Raw genomic sequence first — 16,052 nt, forward strand, 5'->3', positions numbered from 1 at the left:
TTCATGTTGATCAAGAAAAGGTAAAAGTAATTAGAGAATGGCTAACACCCATAAGTGTAAGTGATGTAAGAAGCTTTCATGGTTTAGCTAGCTTTTATAGAAGGTTCATTAAGAATTTTTCTACCATAGCTGCACCTTTAACTGAATGCATAAAAAAGAATGTTGGTTTTAAGTGGAGAATTGAACAAGATGAGGCTTTTAACTTGCTAAAAGACAAATTAAGTTCTGCACCCTTGTTATCTTTGCCAAATTTTACTAAACCTTTTGAGATTGAGTGTGATGCAAGTGGCATAGGTATTAGAGGAGTTTTGATGCAAGAAGGCAAGCCCATAGCATTCTTTAGCGAAAAGCTAAGTGGAGCAAGTCTAAACTACCCTACATATGACAAGGAGTTCTATGCATTAGTGAGGGTTCTAAAGACATGGCAGCATTACCTTGGCTACAAAGAATTCATAATTCACATCGACCATGAGTCCTTGGAAGTATCTCGAAAGGACAAGGAAAGCTCAACAAGAGACATGCAAAATGGGTGGAATTCATTGAATCCTTTCCATACATCATTAAGTACAAGCAAGGGAAAGAAAATGTGGTGGCCGATGCATTGTCAAGAAGGTATGCCTTGATCTCTAAACTTGATGCAAAATTATTAGGATTTGAATACATAAAAGATCTGTATTCTAATGATCCTGATTTTGCTAATGTTTATGGGGTATGTGAGAAAGGGGGTTTTGATAAGTTCTATAAGTTTGATGGTTTTCTTTTTCGGGAAAACAAATTGTGTGTGCCACAAAGTTCTTTGAGAGAGTTACTTGTGAGAGAGGCATATAGTGGAGGTTTAATGGGACATTTTGAGATTAAGAAAACTTTGGATATGTTGGGTGACCATTTCTTTTGGCCACACATGAAAAGGGATGTTGAGAGAATTTGTGAGAAATGCATTACTTGCAAACAAGCCAAATCCAAAGCAATGCCTCATGGTTTGTATACACCTCTTCCCATACCAAATGAACCTTGGGTAGACATTTCTATGGACTTTGTTTTAGGATTACCTAGGTCCAAGGGAGGGAGAGATTCTATTTTTGTTGTTGTGGACAGGTTTAGCAAAATGGCACATTTCATTCCATGTCACAAGACAGATGATGCAACCCATATTGCGAATCTATTCTTCAAGGAGATTGTAAGGCTGCATGGAGTGCCAAGGACCATTGTGAGTGATAGGGATGTCAAATTCCTAAGTCACTTTTGGAAGACTCTTTGGGGAAAGATGGGGACAAAGCTTTTGTATTCTACAACTTGTCATCCGCAAACGGATGGACAAACAGAGGTGGTCAATAGGACACTTGCAACACTTTTGAGGGCTCTCATCCAAAGAAATCTGAAGAATTGGGAAGAATGTTTGCCACATGTGGAATTTGCTTACAATAGGAGTGTGCATGGTTCAACAAATTGCTCACCCTTTGAAGTTGTGTATGGATTCAATCCATTGACTCCATTAGATTTGCTACCATTGCCATTGGACAAAGGTAATTTAGAGGGGAAATAAAAAGCTGAATTCATCAAGACTTTGCATGAGAAGGTGCATGCAAACATTGAGAAGAAAACACTCCAATATGAAAAGCAACACAACAAAGGGAGGAAGCAGGTCATTTTTGAGCCTGGAGATTGGGTGTGGGTGCACTTGAGGAAGGAAAGATTTCCTAACCAAAGGAAATCAAAGCTTATGCCAAGAGGAGATGGTCCTTTTAGAGTGCTTCAACGCATCAACAACAATGCCTACAAGCTAGAACTTCCAAGTGAGTATGGCAATGTTAGTGCTACTTTCAATGTTAGTGACTTGTCTTTGTTTGATGTAGGTGATGAAGATGATGGAGCTGATTTGTGGACAAATCCTTTTGAAGAAAGGGGGAATGATGTGAATCCAAGTTCAAAGCTTAAAGAGATCCAAGATCCATTAATAGTACAAGAAGGCCCAATCACAAGGTCCAAATCCAAGAAGCTTCAACAAGCCATATTGGGTTTAATTAGGGACATTTGGAAAGCCCAAGAACTTCAACCCAATAAGGCATCCATGGAGGCCCAAGGAATAATATTTAACTTGTTTTCATGTTAATAACAATTAGGGTTACATGTAGCCACCATACAAGTTAATGTGGTAATTAATACCAAGTAATGGCTATCAATGTGGGTAGTGGTTATTAAGAGCCACCATATACAAGTTAATGTGGTAATCAATACCAAGTAATGGCTATTAGTGTGGATAGTGGTTACTAAGGCCATTTAAGAGTAAAAGAAATCCTATATGTGTGAGTCTATTTTAGTAGTGTGTGCATGGACTTGTACTCTATATAAACAAGTCCTTTTCTCTTTCTTTTAGAGCATGATTGAATTTGATATATGAAATTTTGTTTGAGTTTTATTGTGAGGAATTTTGTCTTTAATTTCTTGCTTGAACTTTGTGACTTATCAAGCTTTATTCTAGCTTGTGGTGTCAAAATCTAAATCTTTGTTTTCTTGTTATTTATCAAACTTTCTTGTTTGTGGCATAAGAGGAAATTCAAAGTCTATCTTAGTATCTTTATCCTTGTTGGTAAAGGGGTTAAGTAGCATCCATCTTCCTACTTCAATCTTTGAACGATCCGAATTTGTGGATTAAATTGGTAATTTCTAGTTTTCTTCTAATTCAACTTATCATAGTATTTTTGCTATTGGGGAGTTAATTGATGAAACCTACAATTCCCATCATGCTCACAAGTGAATATGAGCTTTTCAAAATGAAGCCAAATAAGAGTGTCACCTATATGACATACCGGCTTTAACCATCATCAACAACTTGAGGAAATTAAGGAAGCACTATGAGCAAATTAACCTCAACAATAAAATTCTTAAGGCACTCCCTTTTAAGGACTATGGCTTAAGGGTGCCAAGTATTGAAGAGGCTCATAAGGACTTGGATAAAATCTCAATGGATGAACTCATTGGTAAATGATATGTGCTACTTGTGTTAGCTACAATCTAAGGCAGTGTACCTATCGATGCAGTCTAGCACTAATGGCGAGTATCAAGGTCGTATTCCTTGGGAAAGTGAAAGCCCAGAGTTACTCTTTTGTTCTTTGTTATATTAACCTAAAATGAGTGATGAATAATTTCTAAACTAACTAATAGCTACAAGCTAAGTTCTAAGGGAGATGCAAGAGTAATTAATAACTAAAATAACCAAGACAAGAAAGCAAACCCAAGGGGAACCTAAACTAGTTGGCAATCAAACAAAAGATAAAGGATTGGTGAGTCTAATTATGCTACCAGTGGATGAATTCTTAACCGAATTCGGTGTCTCTCTCTCGATAATCGAATTCCTAAATCTAATAACCTAAAGTTAGAATCTTTTCCTAATGATTGATTCTTAAATTAGCATTAAGCTTTAATCCGCTTCTATTAAGCTTTGTTAATTCTTAATTCGGCTAGTTAATTATCCTTATCTCTAAGCGATTATTAACAAGTTCTTGCTATTCAAAATTCCAATTGCCAAATGGACTTCTCAATCACACAAGGCAATCTAAACATACAATTCACAACGTCTCATGAATAATGCATTATCTTATTAATACTGAAAGCAAGAAGAATATATTTTACGCACATCAAATAACCTCACACTTAGCTTATTGCTTGTCCTCAAGCAATCAAAAGTAAAATAAGGAAAATAAACCACTAAGGAACAACACTTAAGCTGACAGACAAGCTAGAGAGCTCCTGCACATATCCTTAACAAGCATAAGTCAAACAAAAAGAAACGAAGCAATCAATTCAAGTATCACAACCAAGATGCCAATAATTCACAAAATACAGTCTCAACAAAATTATTTAGAAGCAACTCCTCACCATTCACTCTAAATCACTCAAAGTGTTTAAAGGGTAGTGTTTAATCGCTCAATGCATCAACTACTGCCTTACTTACTATATGTTTGCTCTTAAATCCTACTCCTACCATTTATGGAGAGTCAACAACCATGTCAAGAGGTCTTTATAAGGGTTGTAATGGGGATTAGGTAGGGGTAGGTAAATTTGATAACAGTAGTCCAAGGTGGGAAATAGGAATGAAGTCAAAATGTGAACTCCCAAAAGTAATTAAACAATTAGCTCACTTACTTTCTTTCTTTTCATCACCCTTCCCTCGATTCTTCTTTTTTCTTTTTTCTTTTTTTTCTCTTTTTTTTCATAAGGGAAGAACATTCACATAATAGTTCAATTGCTCACAACTGAATATGAGCTTTTCAAAATGAAGCCAAATAAGAGTGTCACCTATATGACATACCAGCTTTAACCATCATCAACAACTTGAGGAAATTAAGGAAGCACTATGAGCAAATTAACCTCAACAATAAAATTCTTAAGGCACTCCCTTTTAAGGACTATGGCTTAAGGGTGCCAAGTATTGAAGAGGCTCATGAGGACTTGGATAAAATCTCAATGGATGAACTCATTGGTAAGTGATATGTGCTACTTGTGTTAGCTACAATCTAAGGCAGTGTACCTATCGATGCAGTCCAGTACTAATGGCGAGTATCAAGGTCGTATTCCTCGGGAAAGTGAAAGCCCAGAGTTATCCTTTTTTCTTTGTTATATTAACCTAAAATGAGTGATGAATAATTTTTAAACTAACTAATAGCTACAAGCTAAGTTCTAAGGGAGATGCAGGAGTAATTGATAACTAAAATAACCAAGACAAGAAAGCAAACCCAAGGGGAACCTAAACTAGTTGGCAATCAAACAAAAGATTAAGGATTGGTGAGTCTAATTATGCTACTCGTGGATGAATTCTTAACCGAATTCGGTTTCTCTCTCGAGATAATTGAATTCCTAAATCTAATAACCTAAAATTGGAATCTCTTCCTAATGATTGATTCTTAAATTAGCATTAAGCTTTAATCCGCCTCTATTAAGCTTTGTTAATTCTTAATCCGGCTAGTTAATTATCCTTATCTCTAAGCGACTATTAACAAGTTCTTGCTATTCAAAATTCCAATTGCCAAATGGACTTCTCAATCACACAAGGCAATCTAAACACATAATTCACAACGTCTCATGAATAATGCATTATCTTATTAATACTGAAAGCAAGAAGAATATAAAACTAACTCAAACAATCCAACAATATAATACTAAGCCAACATAGTAAAGAAATACTAATAGATTTAATCAATCTAGCTAATCATGTTCATTATCAAAATACACAAGAATTCAATTACAACAATGAGTAAAGGTAGAGAAAACCCGATTACACCCTTAGATGAGAGTAGACAGCCCCAATTCCTCTTGCTCAAACTGAATCGATTCTTGTTCCTCTTGCTCGATTTGAAAACCAATCAACGAACCTCGCCCAATCTTCAATCTTTAAAGGGAATCCGACTGAAACCTTGATCCAAGTCTCCTTTTCCCTTGTTTCCAGCTCAGAAAACCCTTAGAGAGAGAAATATTAGGGTTTGGGATGTTCTCCCTCGCTCTCTTTTTTCTTTCTTTCCTCTCTTCTTTCTTTTAATTAATTATCCCTGTCGCCGCCAACATGACCGTGTTGATGCCCGTGTTCCCAACATGGGCTGGTGTTTATGCCCGTGTTACTCTCTGTGGCCATGCTCCCTAAAAAATTTTTTTTCTTTTATGTTTGATGCACCCAACACGGCCATGTTGGTGCCCGTGTTAGGAACACGGCCAGTGTTGAAACCAACACGGCCATGTTCAGCTTCCTCATGCGCATACTTACCTTGTTTCGACAGCTTTGACGTCCAATTATGCTCCAATTCTTCCCTTTATCATTCTTTGACTTCTTTTGGACCTAATGCACACAAACAGACGCATAGGGTGAGTGTTGGGACCAATTCACATCCAAATGTCCATAAAATTATTCTTAAAAACCTCATTTAGATGTGTGTATTTTACGCACATCAGTAAGCTTCTCACCAATGAGATGGCTCTCAAGAAGGAAGAAAAGCAAGAAAAGGAAAAAGAAAGCAAAAAGAAGTCCTTTACCCTTGAGAGCTCAACTAAGCATCACCAAGAAAGTGAGAGCTCAAGTGCACCAGAATCAAGTGATAATGTTAATGAGGAACTTGTCATGCTTTCTAGAAGGATTAAGAAAATCATTAAGAAAAAGAAAAGAGACAAAAGACATTTCAAAAAACTTTCTTCAAGCTCTAGTGGAGATATAATTTATTATGAGTATGGCAAGCAAGGCTATGTCAAGGTTGATTACTACAAACTAAGAACAAGATGGAGAAAAAGAAAGCATACAAGGAAACTTAGGATGATAGTTCTTCAAGTGAAGAAGATGAAAAAAAAGTTAGCAACCTTTACTTTATGGCCATGGAGGATGACTCCAATGAGGTATGTTCTTCATCCCATACTTGTGATAGTGATTATGGTCATAATATGGATGAGATTATTGATATTGAACTCTTAGAAGCCATAATTTTGAAATGTAAAAAATATCATTCTAAAATGAAGTTTTATAAAGAAAAGAGTTGAACTAGAAAATGATTGTAAAGAATTAAAAAAAACAATTTTCTAGTATTACTTTTTTAAATTTGGAGCTAAAAGACTTTTTATATGAAGTCTCTTTAAAATCCTCATCATTTAATGAGTTGCATAAAGAAAATAATGATTTGAAAAATGAAGTAAAGGAGTTAAGAAATTCCATTTCGAAGTTTCATAAGGGGAAGGAAGCTTTTGATACACTTATTGTATCCCAAAGATCTTCTCTTGTTAAATATGGTATAGGCTTCAATGGAGATTCATCATCATCATCCGTATCTAGTTCTCTTTTTATTAAAGTCTCTATACCTTAAACATCAACTAAAGGAGGTTAAAGCACACATTAGGCCTCTTCTCCCTAAGAAAAAAGGGAAGGCACCACAAGGTCCAAGAGATAAGTTTCAAAGGACTAATCATGCTTTCATGTATAAGAAGAGTGCCAACAAGCACACACAATCACATAAAATATATTCTTGTATACATAATAGATAGAGGAATGTGGTGAGACCCAAATTCCAAGCAAGAAGACCATTGAACAAAAGGAGCCTCAAATCTAATATTCAATTTGCATGAAATTTGGGCATGTAAATATATTTTGTTATATTAGTAAGGCTTACCTCAAATTGAGTACCCTTTCAAGACTAACTATTATGGATCCAAGTTTGTGTGGGTACCAAAAAAGAACATCTCTTGATCTTCTTATAGGGCAACTTCCAATCCACTTCAAACGAAGAAAGCTAGCATTTGGATGGTGAATGCTAAAAATAATCAATTATCAATTTTATTTCGCTCACCAACTCAATGGAAGTGGATAAAATGGAATAAAATGGATATAAGCATAATTGGTATTTAATTTTTATTGTTGTTGCTTATAATCAACAAGTGGTATAATTGAAATTTTATTTCATAATATTATTGGTTGCCTCTTAATCCTTTCTATCCATTCTCAATAACAAGTTGTATTTTCCTTTTTGATCTTGACAAAAGGGGAGAGAATATGAACTTGTGTAAAAATTAATCAACTCTAACATTAAAGGGGAGAGATCAACTAAAAAATACTTTTTTTTTCTAATTTTACTTATTCATGAGTTAGGGGGGAACATATGCACTTTATGTATTCTATGTACAGTTTGCTTTTTTTTTTTTTTGCTCAATTTATTTTTCAAAATCAAAAGGGGCGATATTGTTAGTCTAAGTCCTTTCATGACTTTGAGAATCTTGATTTTGATCTTGATAATCAAATTAAAATGTACTAATTTCATCTTTTGAGTGTCTATTATATAGTGTTAAAGTGACTTAAGCATTAAACAAAAAGTCTTAGAGAATATCAAAGTGCGATGGTGCTTTCAAAAGTGTGGGGGCGCTTTACTCAAAGTCACCTAGAAGCCTCCGATTAAGACATTGACACCTGGCAGTTAAAGAGTCTTCTCTTTGTAAAACGTGAGGGCTCCTCCCATTGAAGAGAAAGACAGAATATGACAAAGAGTAGCACGAGCTTAACCACGATTACGTTTCTAAGGTCGCTTCAAGCAACCGCGAGGGCCCTTCTCCATTATGAGAGCAGCATTCGCATTAAATGCTAAGTCAGTGAAGTTGTGCCATCAATCGATAAAACTACGCCACGTGTCAAGAGTCGCTGGAGTTCTAATGACTATATTCAGAAAGCGTGAGGATGCTTCTCTTATAAAAACTTACTTTCGTCAAATCATCTTTATTTTACATTTAATGAATTGTGAGCTATTTGTAATGTCTCTAAAAGGTTGGTACGTGTATAAATATCCCTTTTAAAGACTTAGACAATGGTTATTATGCCCAAACTCTTGCAAAGTAATTTCTCATCTTTCTATATTAAATTCTATTTGTATAAGTTTAAGTGTGAGCCATAAAGCACTATAAAGGTTTGAGTGTTAGCCTTAAACACTTGGGTAAGGGTTTGTGAGTTAGCCTAGGAATAAAAGCTCTTGTAAGGTTTAATGTGAGTCTAAAACCTAAGTTTGAGGGTCACCTTTAGAGAACTCTTAAGAAAAAGTTTGAGTGTGAACTTGAAAACACTTGAGTTTGATCTTACACCTGCAAAAGGATCATTGATAGTGAAATACCCAATGTAGGTTGGGGAGTGGATATAGAATTGGTTAATATCCGAACCACTATAAGTTTTTATGATGATTTTCTTTCTCTTCTATCTAATCTTTTAATTGAATTTTTAATCTCCCATTAATCTTCCATACACCAATTCAACCCCTTTCTTGATGCATAAAAGAATAACACCTTACTATCTAAAATCATTATTATTTTATAACAAAATATTAATAAAATATTAACTTTCAATAAGAAAATCATTTGTAGGTGATTTACTATTAAATTAACTATCGAAATACTTCTAAAAATATTATCATTTCAATTTAAAATTATTTCATGTTATTCTTAATAAAATTACATTAATTTTATATACCATGAATTCAATGTAGTTAGTTATATGTTAAATCACATAATAAATAATTTTGTTATTAAATAAAAATATTATACTAATATTAAATCAATGAAATTTACAAATATTAACTTATAAGCTAATAAAGAAATATAAAAAAACTAGATCAAATGATACTTTTTTATTATGAAAAGAACCACGATCATTTCAGTATAAAACGTTAATTGCAAAGACACTTTTATGTGTTTTTTTTTTATAAGTTTAATGGACATTTAATCTCGGATAAATTTAGGAGTTACATCTTATAAAATAATTTGATTTTTTTAGTTTTATTATTTTAATTTAATGACGCATGGCAATACTAAATTTTATATATTTATTTTATCTAATTATATTTTTATTAGTATGAAAATACTTTATTTGGACTGAATTTTTATCTATTTTCTTAAAATTATATAGTTACACTAGTTTAATAATTATTTATAAAAGATATTAAAATAAAATCTCCATGTTTATAAATAAAAAATATAAAAAAGTTTAGTATTTTCAGTTTTAATATGTTTTTCAAATTTTTGAATATTATAATATAATACTTTGAATATTAATCTAAGTACAAGGAAACGAAAAATAAAAATGCATTTTTCAAGGAAAAAATGGTGAAAAAATAAGAATATAAAAGAGTTGAATTTTAAACTTTTATGATAGAATGGCCAAAAGATTAACACAAAATATTATCTAGTAAATAAACATTATTTTCAAATTGCTTGATATATTGTTTTTAATTTACTAAAAAATGAAGTAAGAATGAGTTTCTTAAATTTAAAAATATCTCAAGATTTTTCTTATTCACATAATATAGCATTAAAATTTACATTAAGTTATAACAATACAACTGAACTTTTAGTATATAAGAAATTATTGCCCACTTGAAATAATTCATTTAATTCTATTAATAAATATTGTAATAATAAAGGCATAATTAATATATCAATAGAATCAAATTAAAAATATTTAACTTTTTTTTTCTGATCTTTTCTCTTCAATTTTTACTTATATATATCAATTATAATAGAATAGGTTGAAATTATATTAATTACTGATTAATTTTAAAGATATTTCAATCAGTTTAAAATTCTCTCCTACATAGTGCTTTTATGTATGTAATAGATAGATAAAAGCCTCGGTAGAATATCTTTAGCACATAAGAATAATATTGATATGTAATTTTTATGTTTATTCAAATTATTATATTTATATATTATACTATAATCTTACATTAACTAATATATCATTTTTTAATTAAATAATAATTTTATTCTAAAAATAGCAATATAAATAATTTATTAATTAATATATTACTTTTTAATAAAATAATAATTTAAACTAAATATATTATATTAATTATAGTTCCAATATTATTATATATAAATAATAATTATTATATTAATTAATATATTAACAATCTCTTCTATCTTATGTGTATATTATCAATTATATTCTTTATTGAATTACTATTATATATGTTCAATTTAATTTTACTCAAATTTTATGGATGTAAATATTTTTCTATAGTAAAAAGATTTATTTTAAATTTTATGAATTTAAAATGTTTACAATTAAATTAATAACAATAGTTGGAGATTGCAAAAGTAGACAATTAGTATTAATTAAATATAAACTACTTATAATTGTTTTGATTCCCTTTCATGCCCAGAAAAAGAAATGATTTTCTCAGTTTTGTATTCTGTTATAACTGAAAACAGACAATCGTTCACTGAGACATATACAACTTCGAGTTGCACATAAATCACCAAGCAAAATGGTGTTTGCTCGTAGTCGGTTAAAACAAATAAAAGAACAATAGGTGCACACTTGGCCATTTAATGTATATTTAAAATTATATTAACAATTTTAGAACCATTAATACTGTATAATTATGGTTAAAAACACTAAATATTTGGTGGCCAAACTGCACCTCGATCTATAAGAGAAAATGACTGTTTTCTTTGTCCATAGTTTTTACTTTTTTTTAATTCTTTCTTCTTTTTTTTCCTATTCTGGTTCTCTAAAATTTTACTCTTAAATTAAAAGAAAAGATAGGCGAGTTGTAATAGGACATAAAATGGAAATTGCCTCCAATCAGAAGATTATGTGCACCAAATTGCCACCAAATATTAATTCAAATGGCATTTGGGAGAACATAAACTCTCCTAATTCAGTTTTGACATATTCATTGCCATTGTTGCAATTGCAGATTATTATGATTTTCTTCATAACACAAGCTTGTCATTTTGTTCTCAAGCATTTCGGTTTTCCTATTATCATCTCACAACTTATTGTAAGTTCTTGCATTCTCTTCTTAATGCATTTTCCCTTTTATTTCTTTTCTAGATAACCTTACTCTATTTTCATTTGCTACTTCTCTTGTACTTTTAAAAGAAAAACAAGCATGAAAGATTGAATTATGTAATAAAGTCTGATTTTAATATATTTATACACTATTAATCTCGTATCGGATAAAAATGAGTTAAGTTCAAATTTGAATCAGATAAATTTGAAGATCGATTAAATATGTATTTCAAACAATATAAATAAATAAAAAACTACATAAAATGAAATTTTTATATAATACTATATATATATATATATAATATTAATATTATATAATTATAGTTAAATTTAAAAATTGTGTTAACTTGATATAGGCTGGAGTGATCCTTGGTCCTTCTTTACTTGGGAGTTCTACTGAATTCAAGGACATGCTGTTCACAATTGACAGTCAAGATATACTTGGCACAGTGGCCACATTAGGCTACACATTGTTCATGTTTGTATGTGGAGTTAAGATGGATGTGAGCATGATATTTAAAACAGGAGGAAAGGCCACTGCGATTGGTTTTTTATCACTGGCTGCACCTTTAGTATTTGGGCTTACTGTTGAAGTTTTGTTGGAGAGGTCCTGGTTGGCAGAAGATTTACCAAGCAACCTTTATGTTATAACATCAGTGCTTTCTGCTACTCCTTTTCCAGTCATATCAACCCTTCTTTCTGATCTCAAAATCTTGAATTCTGAACTGGGTCGTTTAGGACTATCTGCAGCAATGATTGGTGAAATTGGTACTGTTGGACTGTTCACATTAGCTACCTTGATTACAGTTGGGAAAGAAAGTTCAGTTCAGATGGCATTTAGAAGCCTTATATGTATAATTGGCTTTATTGCTTTCTCTATTTTTGCCATTCGGCCAGCAATGTTTTGGATTATTAAGCAGACACCGAAAGGAAGGCCTGTAAAGGACATGTACATTCATGTTATCATTTTCATGGTTTTCGGGACTGCCATTCTTTCTAATTCATATGGCCAATCGATTTTCTTTGGACCATTTATTCTTGGTTTGGCTATTCCTGATGGACCTCCACTAGGATCAGCTATTGTACATAAGCTTGATTGTATGGTTTCAGGCATTTTCGTACCATTATTTGTTACTACATCAACCATGAGAGCTGAGTTCGGAACTCTCAGGCTGAACAAAAATTTGATAACAGCGGAAATCATCCTTATTATTGTGACTTTAACAGCCAAGCTAGGGGCCTGCCTTATAGCTTCATTATATTGCCAGATGCCTCTGAATGATTCTTTGGCACTTGCCCTCGTTATGAGCTGCAAAGGCATTGTAGAGTTGGCAACCTATAGCTTCTTAAGAGACAACAAAGTAAGTATTTTCTGCCCACAACTTGACTGTTTTTCCTGTTTCTTTTTCTTGACAAGCTTGCTAAGGCCATTGCCATTTGCTGCTTTCGGTACATATGCAGATTGTTTCAAGTGAAACATTTACTCTGTTGATTGTAAGCGTTCTAGTCACAGCAACCATTGTGCCAATGCTTGTGAAAAAGCTCTATGATCCTTGTAGGAAATATGCTGGCTACCAGAAAAGAAACATATTGAATCTCAGGTATAACTCGGAATTGCGTATTCTTGTGTGCATTCACAGTCCAGATGATATCACTGCTGCAATTAATGTCCTAGATGCTTCCTGTCCAAACCCCGAGAAGCCCCTTTCTGTTTCTGTTCTTCACCTTATGAAACTAATTGGTCGAGCTTCTCCAATCTTTATCTCCCACAATATCCAAATCAAGAGCGTCTCTAAGCATTCCTACTCTGACAATGTCATCACATCATTTAATCAGTACCAGCAAAAGAACATAGGAGCTGTATCCATAAGCACTTTTACAGCAATTTCACCACCAAAGTTGATGCATGAAGATATATGTACCCTTGCCCTAGACAAGCTAGCATCCCTTATAATCCTACCATTCCATATAAATTGGTCTTCTGCTGGATCTATTGTGTCAGAAGACACTACCATAAGGGCTCTTAACCATAATATCCTTGAGAGAGCCCCTTGTTCTATAGGAATCCTTGTCAATCGTGGCCACCTCAGACGTACAAAAGCAGAGCAGTCGCCTAAGCGTGTCGCCATGATCTTCCTAGGGGGTAATGATGATAGAGAAGCATTAACATTTGCGAAACGCATGGCAATAGGGTCGTCTGCCATTACCATAATGGTGATTAATCTGGTCGCAAATGACCAGAAAGACATCACAACTTGGGAACAGATGCTTGATTCAGAGACGTTGAAGGATGTTAAGCATAATACTGGTGGCAGTCGGTACGTTACCTTTAAAGAGGTGGTGGTGAAAGATGGAACCCAAACTGCATGTATATTAAGAGGAATGGCGTGCCAATATGACCTTATTATTGTTGGTAGACGTAATGGGATAAATTGCCCACGAACAACAGGACTTGCAGAATGGAGTGAATTTCCTGAGCTAGGTGTTGTAGGAGACCTGCTGGCTTCATCCGATGTCAACTGCAAAGCTTCAATATTAGTTATGCAACAACAACAACAACAATTAAGTTAGTGTACAATACTAAGATGTAGGAATTTGGTGTGTTTTTCAAAACTCTAGACTAGTTTTACCGTGGATCCCTGCAACATGGTTTAGTCTTAAAATCTTAATTTTTGATATATTTTAATTTTGAAATTATTACTATTATCTAAATTTAGTTCCGTAAAATTATATTGGTGATTAAATTTAGATTGAGTTTGAAGTATTTTAAACAAATTAAAAAATAAGATGAATCCGAATTAAATCTAAACTCTTTAGAATTTTAAATTCTTGTTTTTACTTCTTTTTAATTATTAATTAGGATACTTATAAGTAAGATAAATTTTATTAATATTGGAAAAAGTAACAAAGTTGAAAATGATCAAAAGAAACTCTCTAAAGTACTAGCTCAAACTCTCTCTACAGAAAATAAAATAAAAAAAAATCTTTTACTGATAAAAGATCTTAAATACCGATATTATATATTTGAACATAAGAGATAGAAAATTTGTTTAGCTTTATTTTTGTTATCCATAAATACTATTCTTTTTTAAAACACATATCCTGTTTTATTTATTATTATTATTATTATTATTATTATTATTATTTCAAAAGCTCATCCGATACAAGTATTTATTTTATTTAGCTCGGTTTAAAATATAATTAAAGAAGTTAAATTTAAAATATAATTGATGGAATTAAACATAAACCAAAATTAAGGTGATGAGAGTGAAAATTAACATATTAAATGAAGAAGACAAAAGTAAAAAAAAAAAAAAAAAGTGGAGTAGTTCGGGTTGAATACAAAACCCGGTGTTTCCCACTTTTAATGCATAACAAAGAAAATACAAAAAACAGCCTAATATAGCTACGATGACCTACATCTACCAAGTTCTTCTCCTAATAGGACGAGAAGACCTTTAATCTCTATATAAAGAACTATGATAAAAATTTACAAGTGTATGCTACTTTACACACTCATTATACTTTAAACCATGCTTTCACAAATTACTAACTTAATTATCGGAATAAGTGGCTAGACAATCTTGTTCGGTGCTTTTTAACCATCTTTGCAGGTACTTCGGGGATTGGATCAACCCTTAAAGATTTTGTTGATAGCTCATCTTTGTTGATCGAGTTATCAATTGGCACAATTTGTAGGAAACTTTGAGCAAAAAGCTTTATTTTCTAATCTCATCAAGCTAGTGATGATGGTGAGCTAAAGATGCAGCTACAATCTAAGGCAGTGACTATCAATGCAGACTAGCACTAATGGCGAGTATCAATGTCATATTCTCAGGAAAGGATGAGCCTAGAACTACTCCAGTGTCTTATGTTATCTAACCTTAAACTAATAGTAAAGAAGTTATTAATCCATCACTAGTTGCAAGCTAAATGATTAACTAAATGCCAAGCAATCTGCAAATGTTTAATGAAACAGTCAAGAAAAGAAAGAAAACCCAAGGGGGACCTAAGCTAGTTGGAATTTAACAAAGGTAGAAATTAGATTGATTACCAATTATGATTACCCGTGAGCGGATTATAAATTGAATTTGAGTTTCCTCTCGAAAACACCGAATTCCTAAGCCTAAGAACCTAAACGACGGAACCTCTTCCTAACGATTGATTTTAGGTTAGCCTTAAGATTAATCCACTGCTATTAAGAGTTGTTAATTCTTAATCCGGCTAGTTAATTACCTTTATCTCTAAGTGATTATTAACCAGTTCTTACTATTCAAAATTTCAATTACTTAATGAATTTATCAATTACAGAAAGCAATCTAAAGAATATAATTCACAACGTCTCATGAATAATGCGATATCTTATTAATACTTAAAGTAAAAAGAATACAAGAATTGATAATTAAAATCCCATAAACATGAAGTACAATCCAACAAACAAAGGAACCCTAATGGGTTCAGCAGCTCTAGCTACTCATGCTAATGAATAAAACAAAATATAGAACAAATACAGAAGAGAAAATTGGAAACATGTACACCCTTCTTCTTCAAATCAGATGAACAGTCTTCAATCTTCAACTCTGAATAATGAACCACGAATTACCTCTTGAATGTCTCAAAATCCACTCTTGATCTTCAATGTGATGCTTGAACCACTGAAATCCGTCCCTCAATGCGTGAAATGGTCTGCCGAAGTCAAGCGTCAAAGTCTGGAAAGAGATGGCTTGTGTGCGTATATGAGTTCCAAGGTCAG

General features: G+C 32.5%; 1 protein-coding gene across 1 annotated transcript; it reads left to right on the top strand.

Annotated features, from left to right (window-relative positions):
• Nucleotides 1–5,959: 5,959 nt before the first annotated feature.
• LOC112535524 (cation/H(+) antiporter 4) lies at nt 5,960–14,904 on the top strand. The gene is made up of 4 exons (XM_025158129.2): nt 5,960–6,375; nt 11,042–11,288; nt 11,656–12,660; nt 12,761–14,904. Exons 1-4 carry the CDS (start codon nt 5,960–5,962, stop codon nt 13,868–13,870), a joined length of 2,778 nt encoding a protein of 925 aa, XP_025013897.1. The 3' UTR covers nt 13,871–14,904.
• The last annotated feature ends 1,148 nt before the right edge of the window (nt 14,905–16,052 follow it).

This window comes from Ricinus communis, chromosome 2 (assembly GCF_019578655.1).
Source record: "Ricinus communis isolate WT05 ecotype wild-type chromosome 2, ASM1957865v1, whole genome shotgun sequence".
NCBI classification, from domain to species: Eukaryota; Viridiplantae; Streptophyta; class Magnoliopsida; order Malpighiales; family Euphorbiaceae; genus Ricinus; species Ricinus communis.

What these genes read in the sequence shown, in the direction of transcription:
- LOC112535524 (XM_025158129.2), top strand. Translation starts at nt 5,960, where the DNA reads ATGGCTCTCAAGAAGGAAGAAAAGCAAGAAAAGGAAAAAGAAAGCAAA. An exon ending in TGGAGGATGACTCCAATGAG is followed by an intron (nt 6,376 to 11,041) that starts GTATGTTCTTCA and finishes TTAAATTAAAAG; the next exon opens with AAAAGATAGGCGAGTTGTAA. An exon ending in GCTTCTTAAGAGACAACAAA is followed by an intron (nt 12,661 to 12,760) that starts GTAAGTATTTTC and finishes GTACATATGCAG; the next exon opens with ATTGTTTCAAGTGAAACATT.